This window comes from Helianthus annuus, chromosome 17, assembly GCF_002127325.2.
Source record: "Helianthus annuus cultivar XRQ/B chromosome 17, HanXRQr2.0-SUNRISE, whole genome shotgun sequence".
NCBI lineage: Eukaryota > Viridiplantae > Streptophyta > Magnoliopsida > Asterales > Asteraceae > Helianthus > Helianthus annuus.
Genome location: NC_035449.2, coordinates 10,586,755 through 10,609,305, shown reverse-complemented (window position 1 = coordinate 10,609,305; position 22,551 = coordinate 10,586,755). Strand labels below are relative to the sequence as shown.

At 37.3% G+C, this 22,551-nt stretch overlaps 1 protein-coding gene across 4 annotated transcripts; it reads right to left on the bottom strand.

Annotated features, from left to right (window-relative positions):
- Positions 1-5,897: 5,897 nt before the first annotated feature.
- On the bottom strand, positions 5,898-10,728 carry LOC110872074 (protein NLP6). 4 transcript variants are annotated; one of them, XM_022120842.2, is made up of 4 exons: positions 10,423-10,720; positions 7,969-8,144; positions 6,239-7,248; positions 5,898-6,157 (listed from the first exon to the last, which is right to left on the bottom strand). In XM_022120842.2, the coding sequence occupies exons 3-4, from the start codon at positions 6,837-6,839 to the stop codon at positions 6,147-6,149; spliced, it is 612 nt and encodes a 203-aa protein (XP_021976534.1). In that variant the 5' UTR covers positions 6,840-7,248; positions 7,969-8,144; positions 10,423-10,720; the 3' UTR covers positions 5,898-6,146. The 4 variants fall into 4 exon arrangements, with proteins under 4 accessions (XP_021976534.1, XP_035842559.1, XP_035842558.1 ...); XM_035986666.1 differs by lacking the exon at positions 10,423-10,720 and adding an exon at positions 9,733-10,416; XM_035986665.1 differs by having other exon boundaries at positions 5,898-7,248; positions 7,969-8,250; positions 10,423-10,728.
- Between the last annotated feature and the right edge of the window lie 11,823 nt (positions 10,729-22,551).

Genomic DNA, 22,551 nt, shown 5'->3' with positions numbered 1-22,551 from the left:
GTACTGATACTGAAACAAATCTTATTGGTATTGACCGAAACCCACCACGAAGCAAGGAATTCCATTAGTTTTCAATAATTATCAAGGGCACCAACTACCAAGGGAAAAAATGTAAAATAACTTTCAGTGAGTAACAAAGTCCAACCTAACATCAGATGAAAACGTAACATTTAAGACAAATGGCCCAAATCAATAATTAAACCTATAATGGAAAATTGTAGTTGGTTTTAGTTGTGACCTTAAGAAACTGAATTTAAACAGAGATCATTTGTATGCATTTTATCATTTCTCTAACATAATAAATTTTGAATTTGTTTACATCTTAAATAAACCTTTTTAGTTTGATACATACAATTCAAATAAGTTACAAATTACCAAATAAGCAGTGCTCTAGCAGTATCCAGATGACTTTCTCTAAAGAAGATCGTTGATTGAAGTCTCGTTCATGACAAAATGTCATGCACAAGTCAGGGTTTTACCATAATATATTAGCCTTCGGACGGGTGGTTTCTCTGAAATTGGTGATGGTCGATCACCAACACTATCTGTGATTAGGGATAAGGGTGTGCTGGGATTTGCCTTAAAAAAGTTACAAGCTCGATACATTTTAACACAGTGAATATTAAATATTGTTAGTCGAATATTTAATCGCAACTCAAATGAGGTTTTAAAGATATATTGTTTTATTATTTCATATATCAAATTACATTTATTCAACCCGTATAATAAACTAGTAAGAATATATAATATTTCCCCACCTGCTAAACCACAATGAATATTAAATGTGAAAAAAACGAAATAAACCAGAGGTAGTTTCCTAGAAATTCTATTAATGAGTAAACTGTCAAAATGGTTCATAAGGTATGGTCACTTTTGCCACTTTAGTCCAAAACTCAAATCTTTTGAAATCTGAGTTTCTGTGGTTTCAATTTTGTCGCCATTTTCATCCAATATCAAAATCTGGTTAGATTTTTCAGTTAACACTTAGTTTTTTGTTTTTTTTCCTCTCTTTTAATGAAGGGTAAAATGGCCTTTTAACATTTTATTATAACAAATTAAAAATATCTGACCATTTTGCCCTTCATTAAAAGAGAGAAAAAAGACAAAAAACTGTATATTAACTGAAAAATTTGAACAGATTTTGTTTTAAATAGCAAAAAATTTGAAACCACAAGAACCCAAATTTAAAATGTTTGAGTTTTGAACTAAAATAACAAAAATGACCAAAACTCAGGGATCATTTTGTAGTTTACTCTTCTATTAATAATTCTTTTAATAAACCGCAATGAATATTAAAAGTAGACAAAAAAAGCCACGGGTAGTTTCCTGGAACTTCTATTAATTATTTTAAAATTCGTAAAGAAATAATGAACCAGCCAATTATGACGCATATCACGCAGCCTAACCTTCCAAGCAAGACTATAAGGTTCTTTTTGAGCCACTAAATTACGTGTTGTCCACCGAAATCTACACAAGACTTTGGACCTTTGAACTGTATAAACTTTGATTGAACTTTTCTGTCGGTTCATGACGTACTGTGAAATGTCAACCCTCTTGCACCGAAAAGAAAAGGTAATTTCATGCCACCATCATGTCTTTTTCTTTTTTTTTTTTTTTTTTTTTTGAAAGTTCGTTGTTGTTTCATCCGAATATTATTATTATCATTATTATTATTATTCAGATGAAAAGGTAAAGCATTGGAGTCGTCAAAAGTGAAACAATAAAATACACAAAACTCTTGATTAGAATAATACCAAATCTAGACTAAGACTAAAGCAAAACTAATATTACTTCCTATCATTTATTGGTTCTATACTTCTGTAGTTGGTTGTATACGGCAGCCATGTCATATGATACACAAGAAAATAAGACCATGACAAGTTTCACCCTTAGGCGTTTTGCGTCATGTGGCAGTCCGGTCAGCAAGGGGCATTATTGGACGTTTTTACAAAAAGGGTGTAGTGGGATGTGGGGATTGTGGGGCTTTATGTTTTGTAATAAAATAAAATAAAGAAAAAACATTTAAAAATCTTATTGGCCACCAAATGGAAGCTCAAATGTGATTGGCCAAGAATCCCCCCATTCAGCATTTTTCAAACCACGCCAAGGGGGCTTTTTCGCGAATAACACCGGATAACGCCCAGGGGGGCGGACCTGGGGCGTTATTGGGCGTGTTTGGTCAATTTTTTTTAAAAATAACGCCCGACTACGGGTTGTATAAGCAGCCGTGAAGTCAAAAGGGAACTAGGTTGTACACACTAAAACTGATTTATGTATTTTTAAGTTAGTGTTTTATTGACGTCCCGCTTGCGTTATGCGCATACAATGTATATATGTGTGGGCGCCCGGGGGTCAAAAGTGAAAGTGTACTAATTTTAACGTTATTTTACTAATTTCGTGAAAATAACATTAAAAAGGGGGATGGTTAATCATGCATCATGTGGTGGCGTTAATAGCGGAAAGACAACGGAGTACATGCACTAATCGGCCTTTGTCTTAATTGTTGAGTGTTATGTGCATTATGTCTGAGGCTTGATGGAAAACTACTATCGAGCCGGGGTCTCAATGGAAACAGCCTCTCTATTCCTATAGGGTAGAGGTTAGGCTGTCTACATCTTACCCTCCTCAGACCCTATGTTAGCTTTGCTATTGGTGGGATTTACTAAGTATAATGATGATGATAAGTTGTGTTTTATTGCGCCTGTTGCTACCAAAATCCGCACAAATCGGCTGGGATACTAGAATAGCACCAAGATGCACTAGTACAAAACTATACTTGAAAAGATAACACGTTATCCAACACCTTGATACTGCTAGGCAAAAGGCCCTTTGGTTCATGTTATCTAATAAACTATAGCACGGCGTACAATTGATATATCTTTTGACTGCAACTCTGTTAATCCAGAAGCCTCCTTTTATAGTTGATATTTTGATTTAAACTCAAAAGAGATACTAATCTCTGCATATTATATCCCATAAACATAGCAAAGTTAATAACCACTTGTCTATTATTCAAAATCAAATTATTTTGACTACCTATCAGTTGACTTTCAAATTGGCAAGCCTTTGAAGACCAAAAGTTAATCACGACTTTCTTGTTCGGGCCGCGTTACGTTTACGTTTATGATTGTTTATTAGTTAATGGGTCAAACACTTATTATGTTTTATTGTTTGCGTCAAACTTGGGCCTGAGGCCACGTTTATGTTTTTCTGTTTGGGTCGTATAAGTCCAGAAGGTCTCGGCATTGGATCAGCTTAGTTTGGGCCCGTTTTTAGATGAATTAATGTGAATAACGAAGCAGCAGTTATCAGGGGAAACAAGACGTACCGATTGGCAAGGTAGTTACCACAGACACATCGCTTCACTAAGGGATACGTCGTTTCAACAGGCACCGGTTCACAGTGTTATATATAGGGCTGTAACTTTGTTTTTTCAATGTACCGAATTCACTTGAAGTTTATGAAGTTATTCGAAGTTAGTCACTGATTCTGTGCATTATATTTAATTCGGCAATTGCAGTAAGTTTGTTTCATTGTTCCTGTTTTCGTTTACTGTTACGATGCAATTCTGCAAACGTTGTTATTTGGTTGATTGTGATTGTGAGTACGATGACAACCCGGTCCGTTCCGAATGGTCCTGGGTGTCCGATGATTCTGATACCAACATTGGTATCAGAGCCAAAGGTTCACAGGGAAACGAAAAGGGTTGTGATCATGGGGATGTTTGTCTTCGCGGTAAAGGAAAAGCGGTAGAGATCGGAAGTAGTAGTAATGTTGGGAACGTTGGAAAGTGCGGCCGGGGCTGCAACCTTGGGAAAAGAGTTGCGCAGGGGAAGCCAACCAAACGTTCGATGAAGTCATCCGGGAAGGATTATGCGAAGAAGAAGGTTCCTAAAGGCGTTGGAAAGAAAGTTAACCGGAAAGGGAAGACACCGGTTGGACGGCCGAGGAAGGTCGGGGTGATATGTTTTATTTGTAAACAATTTGGGCACATAGCCTCCATTTGCCCTAGTAAATATATCAATTTAGGCCCGTTACCGGAAGAAGATGATTACTTAGTCGATGGTACGAGCGGTGGTTTGTTTAGCGAAATGTGGGTCGTTGATCCAAGTTTCAAGACACACATGACCGGGAACCGTAGTTTGTTCAAACGGTTCAAGAGGCATTTCGGGGTAATCACGAACGAAAAAAAGAAGAATTTTTCGTTTGTTCATGGCGTTGGTGAAGTGAGAATACCGGTCGATGGAAGAGAGAAAACGATTTCGTGTGTAAGTTATGTACCGAGAATGGAGAAGAATGTTCTAAGTTTGGAACAATTGTTGTTCCAAGGGATCGAGACGGTCACCACGGGTGACAAGTGTATGTTGAAGAGAATGTTCGGTGCACAAGTTAGGAGTTTCGATGTGTATGAAGAAAAATCAAATGTTGATCTAGAAGAGGAGTACTTGAATCGATTCTATGATCATTTTGATGTCGATAACGGTCACCGGATGGAGAAGGAGAAACTTAAGGAATACATAGAAGATTTCTATGAAGAAGAATTTAAGAAGGAACGTGAAGAAAAGAAGAAAGCAAACGGTGAAGGTACATCGGGAACCAAGAAGGATGAAGTTGTGTTTTCAAGAAAGCAAAAAGTTTGCTTTATGATCTACTACGAGGGCATGAAAGATAACCCTCGCCAATCGAAGCAAGAGTTACGTGAAAGGGCGGTGGTCCTTTCCCAAGATGAAGATGACGTGATCGAAAACGGTTTAATAATGGATAGTTGCTTAGAACCGTTGGATTTGCTCTTGATGCACGAAGAATTGGCGGGATATGATAAGTTTTATGATGCGAATTTTGATGATGTCTTGATATGGTTTTTGCCAAGTTTTCTTGGTATTGTTAAACCTAGAGACATGCCACCCAAATTGCTAGACGGAAGGGATGTGAATTTGCTTCTTTTGTACCGGGTTGTGAGTCTCAAGGGTGGAATTAAAAAGGTTATTGAAGATGACTCGTGGGCTGAAGTTGCATTAGAGTATGGGTACGAGAAGGATGACGGGTTCGAGATGAAGGTTTCGTATGTTCACTACATCGAGCTATTTGAATGGTACTTCGACTACATGAAGAAAAAGGGTGATACGAACGCAAAGGCTAAAGAGAAAGATGGAAAGAAGGACGCTCAAGACAAGGAGGTCAAGATCGAGGATGATGCGGATTTGGTGATCACGTTCGTGGTCACCGATGATGAAGATACTTGAAGAATGTTGCGGGTCAAGAAAGTTCGTGCTTAAGGGGGAGATTGAAGACCAAAAGTTAATCACGACTTTCTTGTTCGGGCCGCGTTACGTTTACGTTTATGATTGTTTATTAGTTAATGGGTCAAACACTTATTATGTTTTATTGTTTGCGTCAAACTTGGGCCTGAGGCCACGTTTATGTTTTTCTGTTTGGGTCGTATAAGTCCAGAAGGTCTCGGCATTGGATCAGCTTAGTTTGGGCCCGTTTTTAGATGAATTAATGTGAATAACGAAGCAGCAGTTATCAGGGGAAACAAGACGTACCGATTGGCAAGGTAGTTACCACAGACACATCGCTTCACTAAGGGATACGTCGTTTCAACAGGCACCGGTTCACAGTGTTATATATAGGGCTGTCACTTTGTTTTTTCAATGTACCGAATTCACTTGACGTTTATGAAGTTATTCGAAGTTAGTCACTGATTCTGTGCATTATATTTAATTCGGCAATTGCAGTAAGTTTGTTTCATTGTTCCTGTTTTCGTTTACTGTTACAATGCAATTCTGCAAACGTTGTTATTTGGTTGATTGTGATTGTGAGTACGATGACAACCCGGTCCGTTCCGAATGGTCCTGGGTGTCCGATGATTCTGATACCAACATTGACCAAGTTCATGAATGTAATACAGTACAGCTTTAAAAGAAAAATATATGTGGTGCTTTATGCAGCATGCATAGTACCTTGTTCAATACTTGTCTATTACATGCCTATGCGCACGCGTGAGTGCATGTATAGATATGGAAAAATTTAGTTGTGTTCAAACTCAACCCCACACCCCACTGTCACCGTCAACGCCACCTACGACTCCACCATCATTGCTGTCTCCACCAGCCACAGCCACCCTCGACGTCAACACCATCGTTTTAACTCGTCACTGCATACATCAAATCGTCATCATAAGCAATGAGTATCAAATAGTCGTCTTCGTCCATATACTTTAGACGAAGCTTTTTACCTTTTAACTCGAAGCTTCGCAACACTTCGTTTTCCAGATATGCAAGTCCCATTGAAACAGAAAACTGAATTTTTTTCTTATTGCTATTATTATGACTTATCTCTGCTGTCACCATCTCGGTAAGCGATTCTATTTTACGTTTTTTGCTTGTTATCTCTATGCTCAAGTTGGTGGGATTCGCCGAGGATGTTTGTATAACATCAGGTTCCATGTTTACAGACAGAACCGTACATGACTTGTCACCCAGTTCAAATCCTGAACTCAACGGAATGTTGTGCTTCAATGTTTGGACCAAGTTCGAGACCTGTCCGCTGTCTCTAATATCTGGCGGTAGATAAAACTTTAGCACATAGTCATCATCGGCTTCAACACTACACATGATCGCAAAGCTGCTGGTCAACCGGTACATGCGTGCATTGTGGATCAAAGGGTACTCTGCTTCACTGAGTTTGGTTACGTCTCCACAAAAACATGAACCGCGGGATAACAACGCCTTGCCGACAAGGCCACAGGACCTGTCCAGATGTCGTTCTCTGCAAGCTTTAAGGAACGGCCACAAGTTCATGTCTCGAACAGAAAATGGTAGATCGGTTGTCGACATGCAGACTTTCCCGACACATCTAGTGTCGAAACTACTACAGCTCTTTACTATAGCGTTTTCATGGGAAACGAAACTAGTGTCGAAACCACTACATCTAGTGTCCACTCTGGCAACCCTCGTTTGTATACTCGAGCTGCAGGACTACGGTCCCCTTCTTCATAATCCCTATCCACAACAAAAGATCTCCCCTCAGAATCCTGCCGATACGAACTAAGTTCTGCATCAAGTACACCAACACCAAACGGCTGATCTATGGTTGTAAGTAATTGGTGCTTTCCAACATCATGAGGAAACCAAAACTGAACCAAAACACGTTGCTCACGGACAGTTAAGAGTTTTAATGCAGCTACTATCTTGTCCTGTATTTTCTGATGATATGGGTCAATATTGGCAGCTCTTAGTTCCAAACCTATAGTTTAGACAATCCATGAAAGAAGCACACCAGGATTATTAACTTGAAATCTTTTTAATTATACTTTTTAATTAATATAACATATATTTATTTAAATAATAGTAATTACTATTTTTAAAACTATGAAAAATAACAAAATTATATATAAAATAATAATTATAATTAATTTATGATAAAAGAGGTAAGCCCGAGCCAAGCTCGAAAAAATACCAACGAGCCGAGCTTGAGCTTTAGAAACAAAGCCCGAATTGAGCTAAACTTGAGCTTTTATACATTAAACGAGCTCGAGCCCAATCGAGCTCAGCTCAGACTCGGCTCGTTTGAACCCCTACCCGACCCACATTTTGGCTTGATTAGAGGCGCTCTCACATTCAAACCAAGCCAATTAAATTCCACTCATATTGACCACATAAAGGTCGTTACCACTAACAAAGCATATTATTTCGCAGCAATATCCAACACAACTATGATTATAAAGCATATCATTTCCCAGCTGAAACAGCTAATCCCGACACAACTATGATGTTGTATGACCATGAAATAGAAGTTGTATCATGCCAATATTGTATCTCACAATGATCACATACAATATTTTATCTCACAATGACAATAATAAAACCAATATAAACTACAGATAGAAAATTTAACAAGGAAGTAAGACGAAAGATGTACTGATAGTTATGGATTTGGATGAATCGGATCGAAGGAGTTACTCACATGGCTTATTTTTTCTAAACACCGAAAGTGATGGCATGTAGCTTGAGTCACAAAGCTGTCTTACAGAAGTAATCTCTCTCTTGGAAACTGTCCACAAATCCTTATCCGCATAATCAACTGGCTGCGACTTCCTCTTCTGGTCCGCACACTTTGGATACATTTCCGCTTCTTGATTTCTATAACATTGCACATGTAAGAGCCTGTTTGATCAAAAGGGACAACTAGTACTGAATAGTACTGAATTAACAAAAGGCCTAAAACTTAGAGGCTCTGTTTCGAAGTCTGGTTAACGAAAGATGACATATTAGTAAATGTTCCAAACGGTTAATTTATTAGCGGATTATTAACGAACGAATTCGGACACAAGAATCAAGAATCATACATCATGTATACAATCATATGCAGGAACAAGAATTCTAAATAAGAGTCTTTGTATTGATCGAAAAATGGTAACAACCAAAAGTACAGAATCTGTTTACAAATATGTGTATATATATAGCCGTAACCGTAACCGCCGGGACTATCTGTTAACCGACAAACCGTTATATCATTCGGTTGACCCATTTCATAATTTGACCCATAATAATTAACATACATAATACATAATAGAATTATAAAAGTATAGTTTATAATTCCAATATAATTTATATGACAAAAAACCATTTCAACTATGTGAACTATTTTAAACAACAAGACAGTTTTAATTTTCTTTCTAATTCTATCTGTTCTGGACTTATATAAGTTGGTAAATCGATGTGGAATTTCACATTTGTATGATTACAATTCAGATTTGTATTTATTAATCACATGGTAAATCAGTAACAGAGTAATCCAACAGAAAAAAAAAACTAATTTCGGTTCTGATGCAAGAACATATGAGACTGATATATCCAGATGACCTACCAAAACCACATTTTGGTTCAATTAACAGTAAGTACCCCTAAATGATCAGATGCCATCTATCTGTATCATCTAAATCTAGTCTAGAGAAATAAATATAACAAATATACTATAATAAGAAATTTCACAAAAATACACACGACGAATTATCTATAAACATGATATGTCAAGTTGTCAGCAACAAACCGTCAATTAGAGTAATTTAGACTAATCGACTGTTGACCCTTTTTTGTTGGATCACCACGTGTGTCTAGAAGAGGGGAACATACAAAGTAAGAATTCCACATCGGGCCAAACTATCTACACTGTGTGTAGATAGTCACCCTTAAAAGGTGGTTTTTTGTCCTTATATGCACACCTTACAGTGTCAAACTGTGACCAAAATGCGGCATTTTGGTCCGGTTAACCAGACAAAGACTGACGGGTGTCTGACGGGTCTGTTGACCAGACCAAAACGCCGAGCTTTGGCCGCGTTTTGGTCCTGTCAACCAGACCGGGTGTCAGTCTTTTGTCTGGTTGATAGGACCAAAACGCGGCCAAAGCTCGGCGTTTTGGTCCGGTCAACAGACCCGTCAGTCTTTGTCTGGTTAACCGAACCAAAATGGCGCGTTTTGGCCACAATTCGACACTGCAAGTATGCATATAAGGACAAAAAACACCTTTTTTGGTGTGTAAATAGGCAAAATGGTGTGTAGATAGGTACACCCTTCCACATCATTCATAAGTCCCTCCGTAGTACTCGCAGGTTATATAACGCCAACACCATCCATCACGCCCTATGGCGCCGGTGACACCGCACATGGCCTAAAGGGGGAAGGGGTGGAACCCGAAAAACTAAGCAAAAACTCATGCTACATCACCTACCTGATTAACCCAAGCATAAACCAGGGGTGCAACCCAATTCAAAACCCCAAACAAAGAGACAACCCAGATCGGTAACCATCTTCCGTTTTCGTAACCCAGTTTCACCACCCGAATCACCAGCGGCGGCGTGGTCGACCCAATTGGGTACCCCTACCCGATTGCCACACCCAAGAACGCTCCGACCCCCGAAATGTCAAAAAACCCGCTGTTTAATTTCACTTAACGGGTCGGAGCACCATCTCCTACCCGATCAGTAACACAGTTGCCGGTGTATCAGGTAGGGCTATTCGGGTGGTGATTACTGAATCAGAGAGAGAGTTGTCAGTGGTGTGTGAGTGGTACCCGAACGGGTTCCACTTCTGGTTCCGGCGGGGCGTTTTCGGGTAGTTGACGTGGTGGCGGGTGGTGGTGGGCACCCTTAGTGGCCTAAGAGAATTGAGAAACACACAGATCTATATGCTGATGATGAGTATATGTGTATATATGCTTGTATGTATACATGCGCTGAAAATTTTAATCATGTGTTAATGATTGACAGTAAAATAAACACACAGAGAGCGAAATACAAAACATATAAACGTAAAACGAAGCGATCCACAGAAAACGTTTATGAAGAAAGGATCGAAAACAAAATCATATTATAATAAGAGACAGTGTTGAAGAAAACTGAGGTGAAAATAGAAACTCTACCGGTCTGTGCTGAAGGAGGCGGTGCTGAAGAGTGAAGAAGTAACAAATGCGGGTGTCTTCGTGTCTTCAAAGTTGTTTGGAACTAAGACTATCTCCAATGCTAAGGGTGCCCTTACGCGTCCTTAGCTGCCTAGTCAGCTACCACGTCATATCCTTACAAATCCTTAAAAACCTTAATTTTACCTCCAACCATACAAACATCCTTACATATCCTTATATTTTCCATCTCATCACCTATATTTCTTTTAGCTTAATTACTTAAATTATCAAAATGTATTTAAATTTAAATAATTAATACAAATAAATAAGTATTACCTAAAATAAAAAGTAAAGTAGATTTTAAAAACATAAAAATTCCATTACAAAAAATAAACTAGATTTAATAAAAAAACATATTACCAATAAACACACAAACTAGCCAATTTTTTTCTTTTTAAGTGTGGATGAATGGAATATAATGCATCGGTTGAAAACAATAAGTAAATGAAGTCCTGTGTTGTAAAAGTATTGAGTGGCTTAAGATAGTAGAGTAATTTAATTGAGACCCTATTTAATTATTTATTAACAAAGAATAAAAAATAGATATATAAGAAATTAATGGCACAAGAACCTATATTATCTTGGTCCTTGCAGACGGACTTTCCATGCAATTCGGATGAAGATTAATGGGCCTGCAATTGCGGATGCCCTCCACATCATCTCGGGCGGCTATCATTCGGATGCAATGGAGAAAGTCTAATAATGGGCGCAGGTTATTAGTTGTTTTTTGCAGTCAAATATGTGGTGCCTATTGGCAACTTGGGGCTACGTGTCACGTTTGTGATATGCCTAACTTTATGATAAACTCAACTGACATGACCAACTTTTGAAAAGGACCATGACCCATCCAATTGGAAAGATATATTTGATTCGGATAAAAACCACATGGGAATCGATGTCATTGGATGGAAAAGGAAGCTTTGTGTGACAACTGACAACTGGTCAAATAAAGAAATTATCCGTAATTTAAATGTTTGAAAAATTAATCTAGTAACTTGGAATGCAGGGCAATCTAATTAACTGAGTAGATGAATATAGTTTTTTTTTGTATTAGAGGAGTCGTATTATATTTTAAATAGGTTAGAGTAGTCTCCAACTTAGGAACTTATAAATAGCGACAGCTTATTTGTAATTTGATAAGTTTTTTTTGAAGTTTATTAATAAAAAGAGTCTTAGGTTTCCCCCAAATAAAGTGTTCGTTGATATCAGTTGCTTCAACAATTGGTATCAGAGCACAATTGTAACAACTGTCACTAAAATCCATAATTAGGATGGTAATTAGCTATTAAGAAAACCCTAATTGAGACACCCAAGTGATCCTACGCAAACCCTAAAATTTTCAGAATCATCAGAATCAGGATCAGGACCCCTAAAACTCAGGGGGGGCAAAACCCTAGTTACGATTATCCTCATAACTATCTGTCAAATTCGAAATTTAAGAAACTGTCAACACAGCAAGCCTAGTTACACACGTAGCTACCCTATAAACATAGGTTACCCCTCGCGTAGCGCGACGCCCATGGGGGTACCCCTCGCGCTACGCGACGGGGGTCAAATTTCGTATATAAATAGGGGTGTCTGGGACTTGAATTTGAGAATTGAAACGACGTAAAACGTCAAAATACACGCTGAGTTATCAGCTATATACTACACAAACACACACAGATCTCGGATCGCTGCCGCAATCAGGGTATTAACTCGATCGCTATTACGATTCAACGTCCGATCAATTATAACTATCCAACGATAGTCCAGGTGTTGCTCAATTGAGCTTGTACTTTGATTATTCGTCGTGATTTCGACTTGAATATTAGAGTGCTGTTCGAATTCGGACTATGCTCTGTTATTCGTTGTGAATCCGATTGAATTATCGAGTATTGCACTGATTAAATCGTTGTGAAGGTTTAATCTCGTGAATTGACGTAATTGCTGTATTAGTTACTAACCTGTGTGTGTGTGCATTATGTTAATTTAGGTTTAATCAAGGCTAATCAGTAGGCATTATCTATTTGCTCGTTAATCTGCAATGTGAGTCATTCCTCTTTTATAAACTCTTTTCTCACAGTTTGTGAGCCAACTGTTTTACAATACTCCAAATTATTTTCAAAGTGTTATAATTACAGGGATTAAGTCGTGGTTATCTTAACCGCTGGTTAGTGGGGTATTGTGCACATTACTAATTTCTCACAGTTAGGCAATAAGCCCTAACATAGGTTAGGCTAATAAGACCTAACAGTGACAAAACGTCACTAATTGGGTGACTGGACCCAATAGTGGTATGACCATCGTCACACGGGTGGCAAGACCAGATATTAATTAAGATACTGCCATAGTAATCGCTCTTATGCTGTAATTTATAACTATGTGTCATTTTATCAAAATGAATGATTCACTCAGTATTTCCCCGCTGACAAAACCTTTTTACAACATGTTTCAGGTGACCTACTGAATTAAGTACATGTGCTACGGAGCACTATCAAGCTTGAAGTGGTGGCTCAAATAAAATAATAAACATGTTTGTAAAAATAATGAAATTATGATATTTACGGGGTTTATCCTAAATGTAAATAAATAATAATCGGGCAAAATTTTCAAGTTTAAAACGATCCTGTTAAGACTTCCGCTATAAAAATATATACCACGGGATTTTCTGTCCCGCGGCTCCCGAAACGGGTCAAACCGGGTCGGGGGCCGTGACAGAAAAAGGTGGTATCAGAGCCACTGATCAAGCCACTGATTTAAGCCTGTTAAGTCTTTTGAAAATACTTAAAATTTCCAACTGTCATTCTATGAATATATGTTTTATTATCTGACTAATTGGGTATAGTATGAGCAGAGCTTTATATGCTAGCCAATGTAGCAAATAATGCAATTCTTGACCTAAATTTTAGTACCTTTATTATCCAAAAGTCTAGAAGTCTTATTCAGAAAATAAATAAACTTACAAATAAAACCTAGGGTATTTTAAATTTTAGTTGTCTTGGTAGTTAAACAGTATGAAATGATATTTCAAAGTTTTCTATCAAATTTGCTATAACTTCTGACTTAGTAATTATATTATGTTAAACAGCATGAGTAATTTGTCTGATGCCCTTCAGAACTTAAATCTCTATCCAGTAAGAATAGCGGTTTCCAGAGATTTCAATAGGTATATAGCAGACAAAGAAGAACCTATAGAATTCAACGCTGTATCTCTCGAAAAACCCACGCCTAAGAAAATAGAAATCGGGGAAAGCTCTAGGCAAATTGAAGGATTACCATCCCAGGAAGAATTAGATTTTTCATTTACAGATTACAATTCTATTAAATCTGTTAATGAAAAACAGCTAATAGATATAGAACCAGCTATTCCAAACCCTTCAACCCACTCGCGACCTTTCAAAATAGACGAATGGTTGACCAATGAAATACAATTACAAAACAATCCCTATAAGCTTTTTCCTCAGTTCGATCCAGAACCAAAATCCACTAATAAGTAACGAGAATATAGCTAGACTCTGCCACTTTGACTAAGAACTAATGAATATTGGGAATAAGATCTAAGAAATTGAGGAATAGATCTTCTAAGAGGAAACACCGTTATTAGAATATCATTTACCAAAGAATAGGAGATTTATGGAACAAGGATTGTGTAATAATAGTCAAAATCAGTCTGTAAAATTTTTACGAATAAAATTTTGTAAGATAATGGTGTATAATAAGGTATATTATTATTTCGAGAAATCAATAGTTTGGCTATATAAAACTATATAATAATTTTGTGTATACTTGTTATTTATTTGATACTAATACAATTATATATATATATACAATTAATTATCAGATGGAAAACGCAAATAATGAACCAGTTAATGAAGTTAATCAATCCGAGCAACAATCAGGGGATCAATATAGGACTAGGCAGGATATAGAAAATATTGTTGCTCAAGGGATAGCTAACACTATTCCAACAATGATAGCTCAAGGAATAGCCAACGCTATTCCAGCAATCATTGCTGCTGTTAAAAATCCAATAGAACCACAGCAAATCATTCCTAGCAAACGTATTTCTGAAGATAACTTCAGTAATAGCGTAAATGGAGGCAATGATCATGTTAATCATGATAAGGAACTAGGACAAGCTCCGCTCTCTAAGAAAAAGAAAGCTGCAACGACTGGTTGCACTTACAAGGAGTTCCTTGCCTGTAAACCCGTAGAGTTCGCAGGCAATGAAGGGGCAACTGCGGCACTGCGTTGGTTAGAGAAAACCGAGGCAGTAATCAGAATAAGTAAATGTGTTGAGGAAGATAAGGTTATGTACGCTTCACACCTTTTCAAGGAAGAAGCGTTAGAATGGTGGAATACAGTGTTACAAGCTAAAGGAAGTGAAGTAGCTTATACCATGAGTTGGGAAGAATTTAAGCAAATAATAGAAAGAAAATTTTGTCCCGAATATGAAAAAGAGCAGATGGCGAATAAGTTTTTAAGTCACCGAATGGTAGATGTAGATTGTCGAGGGTATACTTCAAAATTCTTTGAGTATGCCAGAATTGTACCTACTTTGGCTTCGCCGGAACCGGTACTCATCTCTCGCTATATCTGGGGTTTGATTAGTGAAATTCGTGACATTGTCAAAGCTGCGAGACCCCGCACGATTGACGATGCGGTAGAATTAGCTAACACTCTAACTGACGGATTGGTACGCACTCGGGAAGAAAATAGGAGGAAGGATTTAGCCCAGAAAATTACCCAAGAATTTCATATAGGTAATAGTAACAATTTCAAGAAAAGAGACAACGGGCGATTTTCCACTATCCCATTTTGCAATACCTGCAAGGGAAAACATTTTGGAAAATGCAGAGGATGCTGCAATTACTGCAAAATTCCAGGACATCAAGAAGAAGACTGCAGGAAAAAGAAGGCAATAACTTGCTACAATTGTGGAGAACCCGGACACTTCAGAACAAGCTGCCCGAAATTAGGCAATCCAGCAAACGAAAAGACGAAACCTGCAGAAGGGACTACCAAGAAAAACGCAAGAGCTTTTCAATTAACTACTCAGGAAGCTGAACTAATTCCTGACATCATAGTTGGTACGTTTTAGTTCACAAACATTATGCAAGTATTATTTGACTCTGGTGCAAACCAAGGTTTTATAAATACTTCATTCTGTCAAACTCTTAACCTATCATTAGTCAAACTTAGGCAAATCTTTACAGTCGAAATAGGCAAAAAGGAAAATATAGAACTCTCAGGTCATAGAATTTTTCGCCAATCTAATTCCTATGAAATTAGCCAAGTTTGATGTTGTGTTAGAAATAGATTGAGTAGTAACCAACCCTGCTCGAATTCTCTGTAATAAGAACTCTATAGAAAATCCAGGCACCCGCCGGAGAAGTATTTATGATTACAGGAAATAAACTACGTAAGGTCACATGATGAAGCATGAAGGTATTCACTTAGATCCTGCTAAGATAGCAGCAAATCACTAAAATGGAAGATTTCGCAATCCCTAAATGAAAATTAGGAATCTTGTAAATTTAGCCAGATACTATAGGTAGTTTATTAAGGATTCTCTTAGATAAATATATCCTTAACTAAGCTAAAACAGTTAATTCTAAATAAGAACTTAAACAAAAAAAGAAGCCTCTAGCATAAATTAACAAATATTCCAATCCTAGCCTTACCAGAAGAAACAGAAGATTTTAAAAGTATACGGTGATGCTTCAAAGCTAGAAATTGGATGAATGGTAATGCAACACAAAAAGGTAATTGTATATACATCAAAGCAATTGCAAAAGCACGAAGAAAGCCATACCACTTGTAAACTTAAAAATTAGAAGCCACAAGTTACCCTTAAGATTAGGAAACATTATCTAAGTAAATTTACTATCCATATGGGTCATAAGAATTTAAGATATATATTGGAGCAACAAAAAATTCCTCAGTGACTACGACTGTGATATTCAGTATCACGAAGAAAAGGCTGAAGACGGTTAAAAGAATTATACAAATAATAAACAAGAGCCGTCGAAATTCGAGTTGGAGACAAAATGAAAGTATTTTCTTGGAAAAGAATTTATAAATTTGGTAAGAAAGGAAGCTAAGTCCAAAATACATAGGACCATTTCCAGTAGTCCAACGGATAGGACCAGTTGCTTATCGCCCATAACTACCAGAAGACCTAGTTGGAGTACATAATGTGTTCCATGTATTCAATCTCAAGAAAAGTTTAGCAAAACAAATCCCTGGTCGTACCTCTTCAAGATGTAGAGGTAAACAAGAAGTTTAAGTTCATAGAGAAACCCCTACAAATAAAAGATCGGAAGATTAAGTTTCTCAAACACAAACGACTAGTGCTAGTAAAAGTCAAATAGGAATCCAGGAGAGGACCAGAGTACACTTGGGAACTGGAATCAAAGATGAAGAGAAAGCACCCTCATCTATTTCAGTAAATCTCGAGGACGAGATTTTTTCTTAAGGTGGGGAGGATGTAACAACTGTCACTAAAATCCATAATTAGGATGGTAATTAGCTATTAAGAAAACCCTAATTGAGACACCCAAGTGATCCTACGCAAACCCTAAAATTTTCAGAATCATCAGAATCAGGATCAGGGCCCCTAAAACTCAGGGGGGGCAAAACCCTAGTTACGATTATCCTCATAACTATCTGTCAAATTCGAAATTTAAGAAACTGTCAACACAGCAAGCCTAGTTACACACGTAGCTACCCTATAAACATAGGTTACCCCTCGCGTAGCGTGACGCCCATGGGGGTACCCCTCGCGCTACGCGACGGGGGTCAAATTTCGTATATAAATAGGGGTGTCTGGGACTTGAATTTGAGAATTGAAACGGCGTAAAACGTCAAAATACACGCTGAGTTATCAGCTATATACTACACAAACACACACAGATCTCGAATCGCTGCCGCAATCAGGGTATTAACTCGATCGCTATTACGATTCAACGTCCGATCAATTATAACTATCCAACGATAGTCCAGGTGCTGCTCAATTGAGCTTGTACTTTGATTATTCGTCGTGATTTCGACTTGACTATTAGAGTGCTGTTCGAATTCGGACTATGCTCTGTTATTCGTTGTGAACCCGATTGAATTATCGAGTATTGCACTGATTAAATCGTTGTGAAGGTTTAATCTCGTGAATTGACGTAATTGCTGTATTAGTTACTAACCTGTGTGTGTGTGCATTATGTTAATTTAGGTTTAATCAAGGCTAATCAGTAGGCATTATCTATTTGCTCGTTAATCTGCAATGTGAGTCATTCCTCTTTTATAAACTCTTTTCTCACAGTTTGTGAGCCAACTGTTTTACAATACTCCAAATTATTTTCAAAGTGTTATAATTACAGGGATTAAGTCGTGGTTATCTTAACCGCTGGTTAGTGGGGTATTGTGCACATTACTAATTTCTCACAGTTAGGCAATAAGCCCTAACATAGGTTAGGCTAATAAGACCTAACAGTGACAAAACGTCACTAATTGGGTGACTGGACCCAATAGTGGTATGACCATCGTCACACGGGTGGCAAGACCAGATATTAATTAAGATACTGCCATAGTAATCGCTCTTATGCTGTAATTTATAACAATGTGTCATTTTATCAAAATGAATGATTCACTCAGTATTTCCCCGCTGACAAAACCTTTTTACAACATGTTTCAGGTGACCTACTGAATTAAGTACACGTGCTACGGAGCACTATCAAGCTTGAAGTGGTGGCTCAAATAAAATAAATAAACATGTTTGTAAAAATAATGAAATTATGATATTTACGGGGTTTATCCTAAATGTAAATAAATAATACTCGGGCAAAATTTTCAAGTTTAAAACGATCCTGTTAAGACTTCCGCTATAAAAATAAATACCACGGGATTTTCTGTCCCGCGGCTCCCGAAACGGGTCAAACCGGGTCGGGGGCCGTGACAGAACAATTCCCCTGAATAAAGTGTTCATTGATATCAGTTGCTCCAACAATTAGTATCAGAGCACAATTCCAATTCGAAGGTGCTTCCTGAAGCGATTTAATCGGGGCGTATAAACGATTGAATTCTAGAGAAGAGTTTGTCGTTCTTGATTCAAAGATCAAAGGAGAATTGTTCGGGGTGTCTAACCGAACTATTCCAAAACCAACCAGCCATCGTAAATAGGGCTGAATTTTTGGTATGGAATTTTGATCAGGAAGAAAGCAAGAAGCGAAGACTATGGCCGACGGAGAGCAACCCAATAACGCAGTAGCGAACGTGTGTGATCACCAGAATGCTAGCATTCAATGCCTAGAGTTAACCTCTACAAACAGCTCGTGGTTTGTAGTGGCTCGAACCATTCTTGGCGCTTACAGGTTAGCAGATGCAATCGACCCGGTAACCGGATGAGCCGTTGATGATCGGAAAAATCAAACGGCAATGGCGATCCTTTTTCAATCACTTCCGGAGGATATACTTTTGCAAGTCGCAAAGTATGCAGGAGCTCATGAAGTATGGGAAGCCATTCAGGTTCGTTTCTTGGGGGCAGATAGAGTACAGAAGGCTCGGATCCATGTGCTACGGTCCGAGTTGGAGAAACTGAAGATGAAAGAAGCCGAGACAATAGATGAGTTTGCAGCCAAGATTAGTGCTATTGAAGGGAAGTTCAACAATCTTGGAACCACACTTGAACCGGAGGTACAGGTATGAAAGCTGTTTAATTCGTTGCCGATAAAATTCTTTCCCATTGTGGCTTCTATCGAACAATTGGAAGATCTTGAGACCATGCCTTTTGAAGAGGCAATCGGAAAAGTAGGGTATGTTAATCGTGCATTACTGATATTTTTTTGGCATTGCTTTCGTTCGAGTCAAAATAAAAAAATATTTGGTACAGGTTAAATCAGGTTGAGGACAAACTCTATCCAAAAATTCCAACTATCTTTAGAGTAAAATGCACGGATAGTGCCTGTGGTTTGGTAAAGTTTCACCTATAGTCCTCCCATTTTCAAAATTACACGTATGTTCCCTGTGGTTTGCTTGGTTGTTACTTGGATAGTCCCTGAGGTGGATGGACGTTAGTTTTCTCAGTTAAGTAGAGGTGAAATGGCAAAAGTAACCTTACTACTAACAAACAATATATTAAACATTGAAAGTTTAACAAATTCATGTGGGGCCCATTTTTTTAACATCAAAAGACAATTGTTTTAGTTTGTTTGTTTTTATTTCAAGACAATGTAATCTATTAAATCAATAAAATAAAACCTTAAATACCATGTGTTTGAAACAATTCCTGCAACATGACTCCCTGATGTTTTCACCGCGGTTTGTTGTTTTACGCGATCGGGATGTTACAGTTAGTTTTTGGTGTTAAGTGGGTGTGAAATGACTAAAATGCCCTTAATATTAAAAACAAGAATTAAAACATTAAAATAAAAAATAGATAATATATAGAATTAAGGTCGGCTCGCATTTTTTATTTAAATTAATAAATCAGGTCAAAGTCAATCAACCATAACCACAACCACCTGCACCACTTCATCTTCTCTGTGACCATCATGTTTCACCGGAACTTCAGCAACAAAAGACGTTTTCCAGCGAACCTCTAACTCACTCTGGTGAGCTCCTCTATAATGTCCCGTTAGCACGCAGTCAGTCAATGACCTTTACCATATGCTTGAAGCTCACTAAAACCATTGGTCGGCAAACTGTCATCACCATTCATCTGCGATTCCTAAGAATTTGCAGGTTTAATTTATCAATCGTTTTCTGTTATTTGGGCTAGTTTGATGGGGTTATAATTTCTTGAAGAAGCCATTCACATGGATAGATACATTAAGAAACCCAATAGCTCTGGGCATGAAACGGTTCTGTGGTAGTAATAAACTTTTTTCTGTATATCGAAGAGGATTTGGATTTAATGAAGTTGCAGGTCGTGGTTATGGTGAAGGTGGTCACCGGATTAACATGGTGGCGGCGGCGGCGGTTCGGAGTGAATGGGTGCAGTGGTTCGGAGTGAACGGGTGTTGTTTGTCGCCGGAATAACGATGCGGCGAGGGTTTTGGCCGGAGAAGAAAAGGGTGCAATGGTCGCCGGAATAACGAGTGGCGGTGGTTTTCACGCCAGAGAAGAAAGGGATAGGAGTGGTTTAAGTTTTATTGTATTTAAATAAAAAATGTGGGGTCCCATTAGATTATTAATTAATGAAAGTTATATTTCTGTTTTAGTTTATTTTGTTTAATATTAAGGGCATTTTAGTCATTTCACACTCACTTAACAAAAACTAACCCCATCCACGCTAAGGGACTATCCGGGAACGAAATTGCAAAAGTTGAGGACCATAGCTATAATTTTAGAAAGTTAGGGACTAAAGGTAAAAACAGAGAAAAATATATTTATAAATTTTAATTTTACACATTTAAAATGATTTCTTTCATTCCATATCTTTAGGATGATTTTATATTTTCCATGTATGTCATACATTTTCAATTTTTGTACGATATTTACATTTTACTCAACATTTTCTTATCTATTTTTGTCGTTATAACTAAATTTATAACTTACATTATTAATTTATAAAAACGTGAAACCACAGGGACCATCCGGGCAATTAACTCTATTATTAATTTCTATATTTAACCTAAATGTAGACTTTATTTTACAGTTTTGGTTACTTTCACATGTGCGAGACGCAAGCAATTTGTTTCACTAGGGCAGGCTTCACTCTTCTAGGGGTCAATATTGATGAATATCAAGTTAGATATACCAGGAGGTGTGAATTACTTTACAATGAATCGGGTCAAGTTATGCCGATGTACCACAAGTTTTTTGTATTTTGGATATAACATATGTTTTAGGTATAACAAAATCTGTAATTAGATAATTTATCTATACTATCTAATGATCATCCGATTTTAGATGCTTCGGTACAGATCCTCCACTTTTTTTATAAAATACATATATACTCGATATTTCTTATCCATATTTAGATGCTTTGTATTAAGGAAAAGCAAAGGAGTGTGCGATTGGGGTTTTCAAGATTGTTGAAATAATAAAGTGGGTCTATTGTATTTTAACAATGCATTTTGAGTGATTGAAGATCAATATACATCAAGTAAGTATTGAGTTTTTTAAATCCGTTCACGCTTCGTTCTTGATTAGGTTATATTGTTGAGGGTTTCACTCGCATTTAGTCGGACTGTTGCAAATTTTGATAATATGAGAAGTATTGGGTGACTTTTAACCCATTTGATTATGTATATTGCTAACCTTTAACCTTACATTTGATTAGGTTATGCATCTAGAATTTGTTGCTTCATTGTTTGACTTTAGGAAACAGTATGTGTTAAAAGAAGTGGGTGACTTTTAACCTATTTAACCCAACCCATCTAATTATCCTAATGGATGAACCCATTTGAGATAACTACATAACCCAAGTTCATAATCTTAGTTGGGATAACCTTTTTTTACATTTATAAGTAACTTTTTCTATATATTTGAATAACAAATGATGTGTTGGCATGGTGGTTGCAACGTAAGGTTTAGGTATGGGTCATGACAATTTTATAATTCACTATATTATTTCCTTGGGAGAATTTCATTATGATAATCATAAACGTATAATGTTCTTTGAATCTATACCTCGGTCCGTAATAAGTCCATGCGTACAGTTTCTTTATGATCAGTATAAAAATAATTTTTTTTCTAAAAATAAGAAACATATCATTTATCAACACCGCGAAATTCGCGGGTATTAGCACTAGTTAATTAATGAAAGTTATATTTCTGTTTTAGTTTATTTTGTTTAATATTAAGGGCATTTTAGTCATTTCACACTCACTTAACAAAAACTAACCCCATCCACGCTAAGGGACTATCCGGGAACGAAATTGCAAAAGTTGAGGACCATAGCTATAATTTTAGAAAGTTAGGAACTAAAGGTAAAAACAGAGCAAACCACAGGGACTATCTGGCCATTTTTCTCATAAAGATAACAAACATATTTTAGCAAAAGATTTCGTGATGGTTGTTAAGATTGGGAATGAGACAATCTCATCAACCAACCACCACCATGGTGACTTCAGTGTCAACCCATATGAAAATAGTCAAAGATAACAAACAAAA

What these genes read in the sequence shown, in the direction of transcription:
- LOC110872074 (XM_035986665.1), bottom strand. Translation starts at nt 6,839, where the DNA reads ATGTCGACAACCGATCTACCATTTTCTGTTCGAGACATGAACTTGTGG.